The sequence below is a fragment of the Drosophila tropicalis genome, unplaced genomic scaffold (genome assembly GCF_018151085.1).
Source record: "Drosophila tropicalis isolate 14030-0801.00 unplaced genomic scaffold, ASM1815108v1 contig_158, whole genome shotgun sequence".
Taxonomy (NCBI): Eukaryota; Metazoa; Arthropoda; class Insecta; order Diptera; family Drosophilidae; genus Drosophila; species Drosophila tropicalis.
Window position 1 is genome coordinate 2,862,011 of NW_027172602.1, and position 18,818 is coordinate 2,880,828.

Genomic DNA, 18,818 nt, shown 5'->3' on the forward strand with positions numbered 1-18,818 from the left:
TTCGCTTTAAAACGACTTACGATTGCATTTAAATTTATTACTTGAAATTGTTTAGCTAATTTAGCTTAATGTGTCAGATTATAGATGCAGAGGTCAATGTTGTCGTTGACCAAACCAAATTCATACATGGCCTGTTCGGTGGCAGTGAGGGTGCAGGCCTTGGCATCGGTGCCGACAGCTGGCACTGTTTTGCGCAAAGCGACCAAATGGCGGATGGATTTCTGGCCGTTGACAACGAAAAGTGCAGCATTGAAGGTCAACAAGGACTTGCAGAGTTTCTTTCTAATTGTATTGGTTTCTTTGAAGCATGAGCGTGCTTCCTGGACGAGAGAGTAGCCATCAAAGGTGAGCTGAAGAACAGCCTTCTTGGTGTCCAAAATCAATTGGATCGAGGTGGCGGTGGCATCATGGCCGCACTTGTAGAAATCAACTGTCGCCGTTTCCACAGTGCCGGTCACATGAAGGGCCTCGTTGGCCACACATTCCTCACTCTCCTGGCGACGGGCATCGATGTCGGAAACAGCTTGCTCCAATTGATGCACCGGGTACATGAAAATCTCCAAGAGTTGATGTTCAACTAGCTTCACAATATCATCGGCCAATGCCTCAACCTCATGGACGGCGGTCGAAACCATTTTGTCAACCACACTGAAATCATTGATCTCCACTCCGTTGAACTCATCCGAGGTGATTTGTGGTGCGGCAGTCACCTGAAAAAGGACAACAATTAACATCAATTTGTCCATCTCTCTATCTCTCTCTCTCTCTCTCTTTTTCAGTCTCTTTGTCTGCACTTACCGCGGCCAATGCAAGGGCCAATAGAATCAGTATGCTCTTCATGCTTTGACTTTTCAATTGTATTTCAAGTATTACCTGGTCCCTGGCCAATCTTTTATAGTCGAAAATTTATTCATTTTTGGCATTGTGTCCTTATCGCGCACACATGTTTTAATAAGTTCTCTTTTTGTTGTTGTTGTCTTTCTTTAATTAAAATATATTCAAGTGCCTATAGAGTGGGGGGTGCTTTTGGGTCACTTGTTACTTATCTATTTTCATTTACCTACATACATACCTGGCTACTCACTGGGTTTTTGTTCTATTCAATTGAATTAGTTTCCGTTCCATGCTTTCTTGTTGTAGAGAATTTTATCACAGATCAAAGTAGCTGCGAAAAAAAATCCCTGATAAGTTGCGTAAATAAATATTGATTGCCATTTGAGGAATATTTATGATGCGATAGACATTTATTTTTAATGCACACTCCAAATGCCTAATCGAATCTTAATAATGCCCCTAATTATATAGTAGAAGATACTGTCTATTAATTTACGATTGCGATTCAATATCAATATCAATTTTTTATACATTTTTTGGTACGAGCAAACGAGTGAGAGATAGAGAGAGATGAGACAACACTTTTTCTCCAAGTAAAGGACATTGAGAAGGTCCTAGAGATGTGACTCTTAGAGAAGAGTTCTAACCAATGGTCCACGCACTTTTTGAGATTTGTCCAAACGTAACAGATTCTAGATGCTCCCTCTTTATCCCTTATTATCATATCTAAACTTAAGATTTCTCATAGACTTCTCTTTCAAAGGATTCTTAGCATAACCCACCAAATAAGGTATATATGTATGAGAAGAGTTCATAGACCACCAAACCGAACCGAACAGAACTTCTTCTTCTGCAGAAATCCTCTGTCTTGATATACATATCTCTTATGCCTAAAATCTATAATTGGTTGGTTTCTATAGTTGTTCTATCGGACGAATTGACAAGCTTGTTATCAATTAGTCAATAAAAGGCTTAAACACTCAGTTTCAGTCTAGAAGCTTTCTAATTGTGAAGCTCTATCGAATATATATAGATTTTATATAGTTGGTAACGTCTCTCCCATCAAATGGAGATGCATTAAACAAGTCTATTGACCCATTGACCGATATAAAGGCCTATCATTGAGCAAATGCTTTTCATATAGTTTTGCATTCAAACATTATCAAAAAAAAAAAAAACAGAAAACAAAACTGTGTCTTTATTCGAATAGGAATACGATTAAGTGATTTTATTGAATTTATGATGGATCATAAATAGATTGATTTACAAGCGTGGTAATATTAGTATGGTCGAGCCATATAGATTATGCGTCTGGAAGCCAATTGCGAATTCAGTATAAATAGGCCGAATTGTGGGCATTAATGTTATTATGAGTTCATCATGAAATCGTTTCTATTCACTGTTATGGCCATGTGCCTAGTCATTACGGTGGCTTTGGGCCAACCAATGGCCAATCCATTCGAAGCCCAGGTGCAGAGTGTTGTCGATGACATGACACAGGTGGGCAAAAACGTTGGCGACCAATTGGTCCATCAGTATGAGGAAATTATTGTGGAACCGCAACAGCAATTGGAGGAGGCAGTCGAACAGATTGAGGCCCGCCGCGAGTCCAATCCCCAGTGTGTGGCCGCGGAGGATGAACAATTGGTTCAGGTCTTGGACGCAGCCCACGATGAATTGTATGCTTGCGGTGTGGTGGCAGCCCATACATCGGCTGAGATTGCTTCCGATGTCAATAAGGCCACCCAACAATTGGTCTACGGTGGCTATAGTCTTGGAAGCACTTACCAAAAATGTCAAGCATACAAAAACACCGTCCTAAAACAAACATGCATGGCTAGATTCAGTGTTCAGGCCACTGTCTATCTGATTAGTGCTCGTTCTTCGATCAAGACCATCAAGAAGTCGACCAATGAACGTATTCCCGCCGTCTTCAGCGATGGCAATGCCTGCACTCATCAGGCCTCCGATAAGGCAATCCTGGCTCTGGACGAGATCAATCGCAACATTGATGCCTGTGTGGCCAAGGCCTAAGCAAACGACTAATAAAATGAATTTGGCTAACAAAAATCTAGTATTCATTCCAGTCTTCCTAGTCTCTCATGTTTGTTGGATTTCTCTAATTCGTCATTTCAAGTCCACATTATTTGCTTGAAAATGATTTCCTTGATTTTTTTTAGATGGTTAGCTAGTTAGTTAGTTAGTTAGTTAGCTCTTCATATTACTTGCCTGTCATCAAAGTGGCAAAAAGTTCTTAGATTTATTATTTATATAATAATTTGAAGACCAATTAATGCGTTGCCGGTAAAACATTTTTCATCAAAAATACAAATCCATTAATAATTAATTTGCCAGTGCCAGACGTTTGGATTAACCACGACGCAGTACGTCTCAATGAGTAAGTGGCTGACTGGCTGACTGACTATACGACTGATTGGCGGCAGCTTAAAGCTTGTGGAGGGCCTTGAAACGGTTCGCTTTTAATTACACCCCAATCTTACATTTGATAATTATTGGAGCGCTGAGCTCTAAGCCAGTTCACTGGCAAATCTCTCACCTTAGTTACATCAACTTTTGTGCGTATGTGTGTGTGTGTGTGTTGGCTTCCCATTTTTGGTCGAATGGCAAACTATAAAATCATTGATTTTTTGATCTTTGTATCTTGACATTTTAATTTCTATTTCAACTTTTTTGACGTTCTTGAATGTAAAGTGAATTGAAAATTATTGAAGTTGCCAAAATTTATCAAATCCTCTAAGGAATATTCCTGTTTAACATCAACAGGTTGAGTGAACTAGGCTCCAAATGAATCAGCCATTTCTGGGGGCTATTTATTTTAGATGTTAATCAAGATCGATAACTAAAATCGGAGATGAATATCTTTGAACTCTTCTCTAGCTCTCCATGAAAAACTTTACCAACTTACAATGCCTATGGAAAGCTCAGAACTATATTGAATCAACTTTTCAGCAAGTTAAACCGGGCATTGGATTCAAAATCTGTACTAAAATCGTAGGACTGATGGAAAGGCATCTTCTCCTTCTAGCCGGACTCTTTGGACTACACCGAAACGCCATTGGGACTAATAGAAAAGTCTAGACAGTCTTTGATTCACTTAACAATAGAAAGACCATCAGGGCAAATCAAGTTGGCCCAAAGTTTGTTTCATTGCATTTACATATGATTGACGACATTTTCATTCATGACCTTCTCAAGATTTTAGAGCTTAACTGAAAAATTCGATTTGAAACGAATTGCAAAATTTAAATATAAATATAAAGATAGATTTCTATGGCCAAAGCATTAGCATATTGGATGTCAATTGGTTGCAATCATACTGTTGATAGCCCACGGCTTAAATATATATATACCTATATATTAATGTTAATCGAGCCATTGACCTAAGAGCGAGCATTTCATGAGACTCAAGGACAACATCTAACCAAAGCGCATAAGACCGAAACGGGCTGCAATGCTGGCCAACAGTAAGTGCAAGTGCAAGTGTGTGTAATGGCCAATGACAACTCACCGAATGCATTCAATATGGCAATTCAAATGGCTGGCAGTCTGAGCCAATGAGTCAGAGCTTCAAGACGACCTTCGCTTTGGAGTTGGAGTTCAAGCAACAAGTTCATCTTGGTGACGTCCCAAAAATATAAGCCAAGATAAATAATAAAAACACAATGTGGAAAAAGAACCTGAGACCCGGACGACGAGACGACCAACCATTCAACCAACCCAAACTTGGGCGTGCTAATTTTGTCTATGTGTTGTCCATGTGTGTGTGTGTGTGAAACAGAATTCAGAACCAGTTTTTTGCCAAGTATGAGTATTAAATGCATGAGATCAACCGTCAGATACCCTGGCATCAAAGCAACTAACCTACTCTTTGGAAAACTAAAACATCAAAGTTATCGATAACTGAGTTATCGAAACCTACACATATCTGATCGATAAACTAATGTTATATCTGTTGTTAGAAGATCTACTCGGCTACTTGTTGGCTGTGTGTTTATAGGGTACACCTGATTTCAGCACATTGACTCTGAAACTCATCGAGCCCCTCTCCAAGTTACGTTGTCGGCTTTGTCGTTGTTTAAAGTCAGTTTAAACCTAAACCCCACACAAGTCGGTTCAGTTAGAACGAGCGCGTTTCTAGAGACAAGTTATTACTTAAAAAAAAAAAAAAAGAAGTCTATATGTATAGACGGCTTGTTTGAGTACGCGACTTGCTCTACTCCCATCATTATCACAAGAAATATATAGAATTTTTGAAAAAGGGCTAATAAATTAAACCATAGAGGATGACAATTTATGGCATTTTAGTACAAATCATAATTATTTGCAATTAGTTGCCTACCCCCTCCCTTTACCTTTACCCCTCACACATTTCTCTATATTTCTTGGCTGTTTTTTTTTTCTTGTTTTTTTTGTTTTTGTTATTATTATTATTACACATTGAAGTTTAATTGCTTGAAGCATCTCATATACATTGTGGAATGAAAATGTCGCCCCCCTCAAGAACAACCCGATGATGATATTGTTACCAAGGTAAGTGTCAAGAAGCTATTAATTTCAATTTGTTATGTTTTTTTTTTTTTTATCACGTGCCTGTTAATTAGAACATCCAGAGTGAAAATTAACATTGTTGGCGTTTTTAACTAATTTGGCATTCAGTAAGCGAAGTGAAATTCCATTAAGGGTATTATTATAAATCATTTGTTAGCTCCATAGACTGTTAGGGTAACTAAACTTCGGTTTGCTTTACCTCCCTTTTGATTGTGTGTTATATTTGTTATTTATTGTTTATGCCAAAAAATATAAATAAAAGCGGAAGCACTTATGTTTTTAGTGCTTTTTGTTTTATGTGCCTTGAGACCAATTTTGATGTTTGGAGCCGAAAATTGAAAACTAGTTAGAAAGGTTTGACATTGCCCTCTCGATATTCAAATATTTGTTGTATATGGCCAAGTCGGAAGTGGTTTGTTCATTTAGAGTTTAGAGGTTAAGGTTAAAAAGTCAATGTATTAGTATTAGTATTTTGGTTCACTCATTTCAATGACTCCCAAAATGACAGTTGACTGAGTGACTGAGCGTATTAATGGTAAATAGTTTTGAATTTAGATTTATAAATTCAAATTCTCATTAATAATTTCATTTTATCTAGATTTCAATACCCTAAAACGACAATCTAACTATCGAAAAGACCGGTTCATAAAATTAATTGCGAATGTTAATCAAAAATGTTAGCCCCCCCTTTTCTATATACAACTTATGACCAAATCTGTTATACCCTAAATTAAACATAGAACCTATTTCCATAACACTGACTTGGTGATACTCTCTAAGACAAAGCCTATCTCTAACACACTAGTGGCTACCTAATGGGTATACAATTGTGAGGTCAATATACCTTGCACCTTTTAAATAGGGGCGGCAAAGTAAGAGATTGATTGTGGTCTGGCCGACATGGACAAAGCGTTTGCCATAAACAATAATAAATAATCAGCAATTGGGTTTTTTTTTTCTTTGGGTTTCTATTTTTATAATTCAGTGGCCCGTATCTGGCAAAGAATCTTTTAAGAATATCGTGCTACACTTGCCGAAAGGTTATAACTAAACTAGCAGATTAAAAGTCTGTGTGTGTGTGGAGAGAGAGAGAGAGAGACTGATCAAAGGGTATACAAAACGTTGACCTGTTCAAAAGTTAGTTCTTTTAATTTGTATCTAATGTTTTGAGTTACAATTGTGTTCAACGTTGCGGAACATGTCGATGATTACGGCGGACTAAAGCAACAACTAACACAAAACCAACAACAACAACAAAGAGTCTTTAGAGTTACAGATGTATAGACAGATTATTGCCTGTTGATTTCGGCTAATTTTGTTATATACCCTTTCTACACTTCTCTCCTCCCTCAGTCTCTGTGTTGTGGGTATAATTATTAATTTTTATTTCTCTCTTTCAACTTCCGCATATCTTAAGAGACACCAAAAAAATGAAAAACGAAAAAAAATTAACAAATAAAATTATATACATATTTAATTTTAAGTTCATCACAAACGAGTGGCATAAAAAATCAGAGAGCTCTCTTGATATTAATGCCGAATTGTATATACCCTTCAAGAGTTAACACTTTGACTGACTGATGGCTTGTCTCTATACAGATATAGTTATTGGTAGTCAAAGATGTTAACCAATTGACAGAGAGAGAAAAAAACCATAACAAACAAGTTTTAATGCTCAATTAGGCGCTCTTCGCATGATCTGCTTGTTGCCGCCTGTGCCTCGTGTGAGTCGCTATGGGATTCCCCTTGAACATGGCCCAAGAAATGGGTATATTAGATGGTTACCCATATTGATTGAAGTTACCTGACCTAGGGTATACCAAAGTCGAGACCTAATAAATGCGTGTGCCTTGGCAGCGAACTGCTTCACAGATCGTGACGTGTTTCTTGTTGTTGTTGTTGTTCACAATGAATAGCATTGGAGGAGGTCATGTTCAGGGAACACCTAGCTGGGATTTGTTTGTGTTTTCATACTTATCATTTGTACATTTTCTGCCCGATGATATCAACTACAGGTGCTAGTCACCTGAATGTTTGGAAACCGGATTCTTTGGAAATCCAAAACCTGATATCTTCATTAAAGGTTATTCTATTTCATGGTCTAGTCAAGAATATTAATAGCAAACAAATATAATGGCTTTAATGCTTTTCTTTTTTTTTTTTTTTGTTACAGATTCCCTCAATAATTGGTTTCTTGAATTTGGACTAGAGGAACACATGAAGAAAACATTCCACAACTATGAAGGCTGAAGACAAATGTCATGAGAATTATAGTCATAAGCTGTCGATAATAAAGATAAACAATAAAATAATGTAGAACAACAAAACAAAATCACTCGTTCGTGTCTTTTCTATGTACATATTAGGCTTTTGGTCTGCCTAAAAGTATGCCACACATATTATTAGCAAAAGCTAATGAAGTAAGTTGAATCTAAAGGAAATTTTGTATGATTTAAATTTAGATAAATCAGAGATTGAAGCTATATAATGGTAAAATATGAATACAAAGAGTTCAGCAGACTCATTTCCATATCATACTTTACATATTTTCATTTAACTTAATGTAAAATTGTTTGTTATTAGGCTTTTTTTTCATTTATTTCAATTCACCAAACTGAAATCTACTTTTATTTTGAGTCCCTCCTCTTAATATAACATTTTGTTGGTAAATTGTTTCGAATTCCTAATTATAAACTTAATGTGTGTATTGATTTGTAAGTATTTATAATATAAATATAAATTTTATACTGACTTTAGTTTCCAATAAACATATTTCGTATACGCTCTTAGCTAATCGTCCTCAGGGCAATTGTAATGAACAATTTTTAATTATGCTATACGAATAAAGAGCATTAGCTAATTGTAAGTATATACTACAAATATAACTTAGATAATGAAACACTTACCAAAAACCACCTATGAATGGAATGAAATATGAAACGAAGTTTCATTTAATGGCCACTGCCCAAGAGTATGCAATAAAATTGCTTGCCGATAACGATTTCGATTTCAAGATTTCACTGAAGACATTGAGTTCATCTCTAAGAAGTTAATTTAAGGGCTTTGCTATCCCTCCAAAGTAATTAGAGTTTAAATTTATGTATTTAAATGTTTGTCATTGAAAATAATAATATATTCCCATGTGAATTAATAACTTTTCTACATTTCTACAAGTAACCAAAAAAAAAGGTATCGAAAAAATGTGACAATTAATAGTTTTTAGTTTTATGTCAAAAAAAAATTGACACCCAGAAAAAAATCAAACAAAACACTGCAGATGAATAAATTTGTAATCGAGAAAAACATTTAATTCCAGTCAAGTGAAGAGGAACGGGGGGAAATGGGGATAAGTGTATGGTAGTTAATGATGACGGCACGGATAAAGAAAAACTCTTATGTGAAACCCAGTGACGATCTATATTACGGTATAATTATATGTGTTCAATATAATCATCATCAGCATCAGTATCAGTTGAGCCCAAGCAGCAGAAAGAGCATTAGATTAAGCCTTCATAACCCGATCCATCGACCACAAGTGTATACAACGTTCAAGCACAGGACGAAAAGAGTGATTGAAGTACAGCCATTTATCCGACAGAGTAGTAACAAGAAAAAGAATTGGAAAGAGCTCTCGAGAAGCTCTTTCCGGAGGCTCGCGAAATGTATTCGGCAGTGAAGCCCTTATCGAAGTATTTACAATTCAAATCCATACGGATCTATGATGCCTGCTTCACCATCCATTCGAAATGTACCGTTGTGATTTTGTTGACCTGTTCGTTGTTGCTGTCGGCCCGTCAGTATTTCGGTGATCCAATTCAATGCATTAGCGAGGAGAAGAATATCAATTACATTCAATCGTACTGCTGGACCATGGGCACATATATACTTAAACTGGAGGATTATGGTGCAAGTGATAAGCTGCATTTGCCTGTGCCAACCTCAGTGTCTGCTGACATTGAGAATATGAGCGTAACAACAACGACAACAACAACAACCAAATCAAACAGATTTTCATTTCTAAGAGGAACGAATTCCCGTCATTCCTATCGACGACTAATCGAACAAACTGAAGCCTATGCCCGAGCCATGACAATTGCCGAGGGTGTTGGCCCCGAGGTGCGGGGCCAAACGGAACGTGAATATTTACGTTACTATCAATGGGTGATCATACTGCTGCTATTTCAATCGTTTATTTTCTATTTCCCCTCATGTCTGTGGAAAGTGTGGGAAGGACAACGGCTCAAGCAACTCTGCTCTGAGGTGGGCGAGGCTTTGCTCTCCGAGGAGACCTACAACACCCGACTGAGGCTGTTGGTGAAATATTTCACCACCGACTACGAGGATATGCATTTCTGTTACATGGCCAAATATGTCTTCTGTGAGCTGCTCAATTTTCTCATCAGTGTGAGTAGAATGTCGCTTAATCTACAATCTTCCAATCTTCCTACTTTCCATTGATGATTTACCGAAACTCTTTATCCTTATAGGTAATGAACATTGTCGTCTTGGAAGTCTTTTTGAATGGATTTTGGTCAAAATATTTACATGCATTGACCACAATACCTTTTTATGATTGGGAACGCTGGAATCGTGTATCATCTCGGGTCTTTCCCAAAATTGCCAAATGTGAGGTACTCAAATTTGGTTCAAGTGGCACTGCCAGCATTATGGACAATCTATGTATTCTACCATTGAATATACTCAATGAGAAGATATTCGTATTCCTCTGGTGTTGGTTCCTACTGATGGCCTTCATGTCGGGCCTGAATCTCCTCTGTCGCCTGGCCATGATGCTTAGCAAGAGCGTCCGCGAGCAAATGATTCGCAGTCAATTGCGTTTCATGCCCAAACGGCATGTCCAACGAGCTCTCAGGGATCTAACCATTGGCGATTGGTTTCTCCTAATGAAGGTCAGCGTGAACGTGAATCCGATGCTCTTTCGTGACCTGATGCAGGAGTTGTGTGAGCTGCGTACATCCTCCTCGATAAGCATACTGGAGAGCGCTGTCTAAATGAAACATCCTGACCTGATGTCTCCTAGTGTCCATTCTGTGCCCATCTTGCTGGTCGTGTCCCACAATTTTTGATTGTTGTTGTCATTTTTAATACGATACTAGTGTATATACATATATATATATTTTTTTTTGTCGATGCATTTTTGTATAATACATAAATGAAATATATTGTTGCAACAAACAAAGCAAAAACCTCGTCTGTTAGCCATTTCAAGTCATATATTGGCCATTTGATGGCCAACTCAGTGCCGGATTAAGCCAAAGAGGGGCCTGTACATACATATTTAAAGATCATTCAGTTGGATTTTTGGAATAAGGAAAAATTGATCAAACAATTGCAGATTGAAAGACATTATTCTAACATCAAAATAAAGACATTAATTTTTTAAATACTCTAAAAATAAATTAGAGCTTTGTGAATTTCAGGCTTATTGCTGTTCTTTATTCGCTTGATAATTTAATAAATAACTAAATAATTAGCTTAACTTTTTAGTTAACATCAAAAATTAAATTTTAAAGCTTTAAAATGAGATATCACTTTCGAAAACAGTTTGAAATTTGGAAAAAATTACAAATTCGCAAACTGAATCAACTTTTCAGTGATCAAAAATCTTTAAACAGCGCCCTTCAAGCCTATGGACCCTTAGCAATTGCTAATCCTGCCATGTGATGTGAGTCAAAACAAGTTTTTTGTCCTACTAAAACTATTTGTTGGATCATTTGGCTGAAAGATCATTTTTAATCAAATAAGGCAAAGTCATTCAAAAGTATTATTAATCTTCAATCACGTGATTGTGAATGAAATAAAACAAAGAGCAATTTGTTTAAGGATAAACCAACAGCTGATAGGAATAGGACTTAAGGACTAAGGTTAGTGATCTCAATATTTGAAATATATCTTAAGCTTCTAGAGAATTGAAGAATTATTATTCGATTGCCATGGATAGACAGGATATTAATATCTAAAGTGGGTCATGGCGAGAAATTTTTAGTTCTAATCAATTTCTAATACCATTTCAATTGGATTGAATTGTGTTTGGATTTATGTTCTTACAGACTTTGAATCGATCCTCAGGCATTTTCCGTTTTGTTTGATTGATCGTTGGTGGCTCTTTGCCATTTTAGTTTAGTTGGCCCACTAACTAAAGTTAGTTGCGGCTATAATTTCATCATATGTTTGGCTTATTCTTTGGGACCTCCCGCGTGTTGTTCAAAGTGTTTTTGATCATTGTTTTCCGCACCTTAACGAGCGAATGTAACTTTTTTTGGTTGTATCCAAATGAAACTCAGTCACAACACACACACACACACACATGTAAATGTAAATATTATTCAGAAGTCATTCGTATGGTTTATGTAGGGTACTCTTGTTGTTGTATGGGTATGCACACTTTATGTTGTTGAAATGAATGCTAACTAAAATGGGTAACTAACGAGTCGATCATTTGGTTAACTGTTGATGATTACATTTTTAATCGATGCGGCTAAGGCTAAGAGACGTTGATGGGGTGGGTTGGGGGCGAGGGTGTGAGCAGGTAACGGTTGTTGTTGGCTGGTTTGTTGATGGGCCCGTTGTTGTTGTTGTCGACGGTTGGCTGGTTAGTTGGCTAAAAGGTGCGGCCGGTGTCTTTCTTTAGCGTTTGGGTTACATCTATTTCTATTTTGAATTTTGTTTGTATTGTTTTCATGGTGTTTTGTGTTTTGGTTTTTATTTATTTATTTATTTTTTTTTTTTATTTTGGTTTTTTTTTGGATTTTGGTTGGATCTGTGTTTAGTGGGTTAGTCGTGTGACAACCGAGAAGCCATCGTGTTGTGGCTGTTTCTGTCTGCAAAATCGTATTCTTTTTTTTTTATCATTTTGTTTTGTCGTCTTCCTTCAATTTTTGTCGATTCTCGCTGTGGCATTCAATTAAAACGCGTACGTGCCGCGACAGCGGATTTGTATACAACAACAACAACAACAAAAATAATAAACAATTTCATATACATAAATACATTGCAAGTGCAATTTGTTGTCATCGTTTAAGGGGCGGCTTTTTGAGTCGTTTGGGTATTTTTCAGACACTTGAAGTATGAGTAATATGAATATTTGAAGAGTCTTTTGCTAGCCCACCAATCTTTACAAAACAACCACACACACATACATACAAACAAACACCTCCACACACCTACACTCCCACACACACACACACACACACACACACGCTAGATAGAGAAGTCTCTCGATATGATACGGTACGCTAGAACAGCGACCAACACCTCGTGTAGGCATATTGATAAAAGAAAAATAACCCACAAAAGTGTAAAACAGTAACATGGGACTACAGTGGTTCGAAAACGATATCTAAACACGCTCAAAACTTTTGATACTCTTTAAATAGTTATCTACTAAACGTAAAGTATTCAAGTCCATTCCTTTCTAAACTTCTTCTGCCTCTTTGAAAGAGTTCGATCTCTTATACTTGTTAATAGCTTGAAGTTATCAAGTAAACTGCAGTAGAATCCGGTTATAACGACTCCGCTTATAACTTCCGTCCGGTTATATCGACTAGAGTTCGATAAGTGATTGGTTGGTGCCAATACAAACTTATATGAAAGGGCCTCCCTTGATATCTAAAGGACTTCATTGACTCTGCTGGAAATTCTAATCAACCTGCGATTTATATATTAACATAAAAATGTTCGAGTTATTAGCGGTAGGGGTAAGCAACTGTCTCTTCAATTCATCTAGTTCAATTCGTCTAGTTCAGTTTCGTATGTCATTGTGTCACTGTGCCCACTAGAAGCCCTCTAAAACAACAACGTGGCCATAAAACACAAAAAGAAAGAAAAAAAAAACCACAAAAACAAAAACCAAAACCGAAAAGCAAAATAAAACAACAACAGCGATTACGACAACAACTCAATTCAGTTTGTTGTTGTTGTTGTTGCTGCTGCTGCTGCTTCTGACACTGGCGCCTCGGTGTTTAGTTGCGCTCTTCAGAGCGTTTTAGTTGGTTGTCGCCGTTGCGGTTGCCAGTGGGGCCGCCTGCAGAGTGCGGAAACATATAGTTACAGGTATAGGTAGTAAAATATATAGACAGATCCCTCCCCCACCATCCCCCTCTTTTAGGGTCGTTCAGTAGGTCGAAACTGTATTGATTGTGTTACCATTTAAACATTTTGCATTTGCGATAAGAAGAAACCATGGCCAATATTTTATTCTTCAGTTTTCTTACTCTTTTGTTTTGCAGTGTTATGTGAAGATTATAAAGAAGAACAAATTAAACAAAACAAAACAAAAGAAATAAAGTGTAATTATTGTGTTTTTTTTCACGTGTGTGTGTGTGTGTGAGTGTGTGTGTGTGTGTTTATATTCAGTCATGGCTGGCGATGCGGAGCATAAGAGGGGCTATCGCACCATATTTCGCAGCATCTCACAGGTGTTTTATGCCAATGCCAAAAGTACAAACAATCCAAGCCAAAATGTGAACATCAGCAATACAATAAATAACAACAACAACAACAGCAACAACAACAATAATGGCAGCCAATGCCAATTATCATCAGCAACATCATCATCAGCAACATCAGCAACATCTGAAGTACCAGCAACATTACAAATATCAACACCAACAACAACAACAACAACACCTGTGCAATTGTATAATACAAATAATGTAAATAATAGTGGAATAACGGTAACATTAATATCAGTCACAAAACCAAATGCAACACCAACATCACAGGATCTTACACCATCTCCATCTCTTTCCATCGCTTCTTCAATGGATGTTGAGAGTAAAAATGTTGCCAAACTTCGTGCTGCCAGCTCAATGCAGAATCTAAGCCTCGGTATGGCACTTCATAATGGCCAACCCAATCAGAGGGTAAGTTCGATTTTATATCCGATATCCTTTTAACAGGTTGCCGCTGTTAACACATGCTTAACATCTGTTAACGCTTCCTATTGAAACTTTCAATTTACAGTTCATTGAGAGAATTACAAAATTTCCCCCTGTCTTAAAGAACCTGAAACTAAATAAACCTCAAACAAACCTTTAATTGAATTAAACCTTGTTTAAGTTTCGTCTCCAAGGGGAAACTCATGGCTTTTGGTTCTTCAGACTGAAGGAATTGCCAAAGATTTCAAAAAATAAGATACAAAAAACGAAAGATTTCACCACAAATTGGTTTCGCTTCTAAACTGGTTTTCTTGTTGTTCGTTAATACAATATTGTTGAATGTTGGTTTTATTATGGCCATTGTTTTGTTAAACAAAAAAATAAATTTGCATAGCTCATTGTGTAGAATTTGGTATGTAGGAACACCTACCTTAGCTTCTCTCTCCATGTGTGTATGTATGAGTGAAAGTGATGATACCCAATGAAATATTTGTCATATATGTATTTCGATTTCGATAACAAATGTCAAAAGCTACACATAGACTCGGCTAGTTAATGAGTTGTTGGCTTTAGAGTATTGCAGTTGCAGTGTATTAACAAGTATTTCTTAAAAGTTTTCAATGAGTAGTAAAACAATATGCACATCTATTGCAAAAGGGTCCAACAAGAGTGGCAGTCAACCGAGCACAGAGGATTTCATTGTGTGCTCATTCCCTCCTCCGCCATCAGACCTCTGCCATCCCCTCCCATTAATCTGTTGGCCCTCCCATTCACCAGTCACCGTCATGTGCACTGATGCAATGGCATAAAGTGCATTGCGCATGCTTCTTGCACATTGCGTGTTTCGCTGTTGTTGCACCCTCTCAAATGCTGTTATGTATACCCATTTTGGTTTCGATTGAAGTTAGTCGGGATCAAATTCTATTACTTAGACCAATCGATTCAGTTAGTATTTGCAAGGGTATACAAATTGTCGTTCCATTTGCCCTTTTTCTGCTAGTCCGGCCCTGTGAAATGTTTCTGATTCGCCTTGTCGCATTAAGTTTGCCGTGTGACTAATCGTTGTGCATGCGTTTTGAGTGCGGTTTAGGCGCGATTTTTCGCCTGCAAATCAAAATGGCAAAAAGTAGGTTAAAATTGCCGCCTGCAATTGGATTACACACATATTTCCTTCTCTCTCTCTGAGACTCTTTATCTCTGTCTCTCTTGTTGCATCTTTCTATCTTGGCATGGCTTGGGGATTGACTCTTTTTTTTTTTTCTGTTTTTATCAGTCGATTGTAGGTTCGTTGACTTGACGTTTTGTGTAAAAACAATTTTGTCATCAAAATGCACACACACTAACACACACACACACACACACTTAGTTACTCTGTTGCATACAATCGTATGCATTATTCCCATTTGAGTTGCCATGATTAGACCGACAACAGCAACAAGAAAATTTCTCTTTTTTCTTGTGTTTTTCTTCATCTGTCGACAATTTTCTTTGCTAATGCACCGCAAAGTAGCCAACTGATTGACTCTTGAGTTGACATCAAGTGTGTGTGTGTGTATGTGTGTGTGTTTATTAACCACTTGAGAATTATTTCAAGTTGACATCAAATAACTTTCCTCTATTTACCAATAAACTATCAGATTCCAAGATATTTCATAAATTCTTTTCCACCAAAAACGTTTCTTTTCATTTCATTCTAATTATTTTGTATTAAATTTAGTCAAAAACTTTGAATATCTTTTTCATTTACTTTCTGTTTCTTTTGGTTAATTAACAATAAGAAAAGGGCAACATCAATTTATTAAAGACTGGTCATTGAATACCCTTACTCAACATTTAGGAATGATAGTTATAAAGATCTCTATAATAAGGACGAATCAAATCCAATTAAGAGTATATAGTTTTAGGATCGTTAATGATTGGATCGAAGTATAAGATACTTGTCTTTTGACAAATGTAAAAAGACTGAAAGTCTTATTCGCCACACACACACACACACAACTAAAGTTGCATGCATTTTTCCCAGTGATTGTATCTGTTGGATACATTTGATCGGAGTCTCTGTTCGACTGCCAGCCGCTATATTCTTTGCCACCAACAACAATTGCGTTCATTGTGCTTAATTAATTTAGTTCAAAGATCAAGCGACCAAATGAGATGCCAACAGAAAGAGAGAGCGAGAGAGCGAGAGAGCGAGAGAGAGAGAGAGAAGAAGATGAAAAAAGAAACCAACACCCCGACATATTAATCCAAAACCAAAAGCGAAAGCAGAAACAGAACGCGAAAAGCGTATGCAATGCGTTTTCTTTCCGCCTCCCCTTAACAATTGCATTCGGTATCTTCCCTCCCCTCCCCCATTCCAAACTCACTTCTTTTTACAACCCTGTCCAAAATGGCAGCTGCATTTCATTTGGCCACTGAAGAGAGTGTCTTCTCTGTTCCCTGAACTGATCTACCAGATATTTATGTCGATGTACGAATTGATATCAGTCACAGTAACATCCCCCCCCCACCATGCCATTTAAATTTAACTAATTTAAATTGCCAACTGCCAGCATTTGATATGTTTAGCATAAAAAGCGTCTTTTCTCACTGCCACGCCCCAGAATTAGCCCGGCACCCGTCAACTGTAGAGAAACGGGGAGACAGAGAGAGAGAGAGAAAGACCTATTTACAGCCACATGTTGCCCATGTTACGATTGCATATTGATGTGCTTCTGGGCTTTTGCTTGTCAGCCCCTCCCACCCCATAGCCCCTCATTCTACAGAGATCTTTTGCCTACACTATGCACCAAAATTTTAATAAAATTGAGTATGAAATTTTGAAATAGTCTCCATCATTAGCGATCACTTGTAAACAGTTCTCTTCTTGTGTTGGACAGTGTACTTATCATGGGGGTGACAGAGACCGCGCGTCCCAGTCCGGCACGGCGAGGCCCGGCCCGGCTCGGCCTGGCCTGGCCTGGCTCCGGGTCGGCACAAGCGACGTTGGCGTCGACAGCGGGAATACACCGACCAAACGACCGACAGAGCGAACCACCCAAGAATGGAAAAACATTCGCCAGCATCTTGAGTTCAATTTCAGTTGATGTTCTGTTAAATTGACGAACGTGTCGCGTTCGGTGGCTGGCGCTTTCGACTTCGAAGCAAAACGACAAAATATTATTTAAATATAAAAAAAAAAAAAACACCACTGAGCTGAGCTTATCAGCAAACAAATAATTACAAAATATATTGTTAAGCCATTTGTTACGTTACGTTTTTTTTTTTGTTTTAAGTTTGGTTGCAGTGTTTCGAAAGTTATTTCTATTTACTTGGAAAAAAATAGTGTATATGATGTATTCGTTTGGTATGTGTTATGCAAAAACTGATAGCACTCGACTTGGGGGGAAAATGATTATTAAAAGCCAAACCTCGTTCCAAGTGTCCAAGTGTCTCATTTCGTGTAAAATGTGAATAATCAGTCTTTCCTTAAGTACTCAAGCGTCGGATGATTCATTGTCGCTTGATGGGTATTTTTCAAAATCAATTGACAATGAGATTAGACTGAAACAAACACATGCTTCAAAGGCGTAAGTCTAGCTCTCATGCCTTATTCTAAGCTTGAGTCATGCCTAAAAGTATGCAAAAAAAACCCCAACTTAAGACTTGAAAATTTTCGAATTTTTCTGTTGGTTAAATACTGATCCAAAAACCAAGTAGCTTAGTTTTTCATCAATATATCATTGCTTTTCGATTGTCAATTTTTAACTTTTGTGTTTTAGTGTTTGTAGAAATCTTAGTAGCTCATGCCAGAAACAAAAATTCAGTTCAGTTTCTAGAGACAGAGAAATATTCAGTTGTTGTTCACTGCTCCATCAATTTTGAATTATTTTGTTTTTCTCGCAAAATTTCTACAATAATTTTGGAAAAAGTTTTCAATTCTTACAAAAAAAAACAAAAAACAAAAATGGAGAACAATAGAAAAAAACTATTCGCTGAGTTGAAGGAGATCTGTGCCTTCTTGAATACCACGGATACAGGCTTCTTGACCGTTGACAGTTTGAGGAATCTGATGGTCGAGTTGGGTCATCCAGTTAGCGAGACGGAACTTAAGGAAATGATCAATGCTGTTGATAAGAATGCAGAATGGGAGAGCAATGGGCAAATTAAAATCGATTTCAATAACTTGTACCGTGTGATGTTAGAGGCCGAACGGGATGAACAGTTGAAGCTGTTTATCAAGATGTTCGATTTCGACAAGGATGGTTATTTGAATAGCGAGGAATTGCGTCTGGCATTGACGGTGATCCTAGAGGAGGACATGGATATGGCCCTTATTGATGCAATGATGAAAGAGGCCGATGCCGATGGCGATGGACGTTTGAGCTATGACGAGTTGCTAAAGATGTTTATCAAGTATGGTAAAATCTAAGAAAGATGGCAAGAAGGGAGAGCAGAGAACAGCGAGTGTGAGACTAAGGGAGCGGGCCTAAATGTATAAACATATTTTCCAAATTGTTACCGACATGAAATTGA

At 37.4% G+C, this 18,818-nt stretch overlaps 4 protein-coding genes across 4 annotated transcripts; 3 read left to right on the forward strand and 1 right to left on the reverse strand.

The window, feature by feature from the left end:
* LOC137587033 (uncharacterized) lies at nucleotides 1-888 on the reverse strand. Its single transcript, XM_068303270.1, has 2 exons — nucleotides 799-888; nucleotides 1-710 (listed from the first exon to the last, which is right to left on the reverse strand). The coding sequence occupies exons 1-2, from the start codon at nucleotides 838-840 to the stop codon at nucleotides 66-68; spliced, it is 687 nt and encodes a 228-aa protein (XP_068159371.1). The 5' UTR covers nucleotides 841-888; the 3' UTR covers nucleotides 1-65.
* Nucleotides 889-2,213: 1,325 nt separating this feature from the next.
* LOC137586850 (uncharacterized) lies at nucleotides 2,214-2,904 on the forward strand. Its single transcript, XM_068303027.1, has one exon. It carries the CDS (start codon nucleotides 2,215-2,217, stop codon nucleotides 2,866-2,868), a length of 654 nt encoding a protein of 217 aa, XP_068159128.1. The 5' UTR covers nucleotide 2,214; the 3' UTR covers nucleotides 2,869-2,904.
* Nucleotides 2,905-8,602: 5,698 nt separating this feature from the next.
* Nucleotides 8,603-10,604, forward strand: Inx5 (Innexin 5). Its single transcript, XM_068303210.1, has 2 exons — nucleotides 8,603-9,807; nucleotides 9,891-10,604. Exons 1-2 carry the CDS (start codon nucleotides 9,064-9,066, stop codon nucleotides 10,413-10,415), a joined length of 1,269 nt encoding a protein of 422 aa, XP_068159311.1. The 5' UTR covers nucleotides 8,603-9,063; the 3' UTR covers nucleotides 10,416-10,604.
* Nucleotides 10,605-18,249: 7,645 nt separating this feature from the next.
* On the forward strand, nucleotides 18,250-18,714 carry LOC137583417 (uncharacterized). The gene has a single exon (XM_068298438.1). The coding sequence runs from the start codon at nucleotides 18,250-18,252 to the stop codon at nucleotides 18,712-18,714; it is 465 nt and encodes a 154-aa protein (XP_068154539.1).
* The last annotated feature ends 104 nt before the right edge of the window (nucleotides 18,715-18,818 follow it).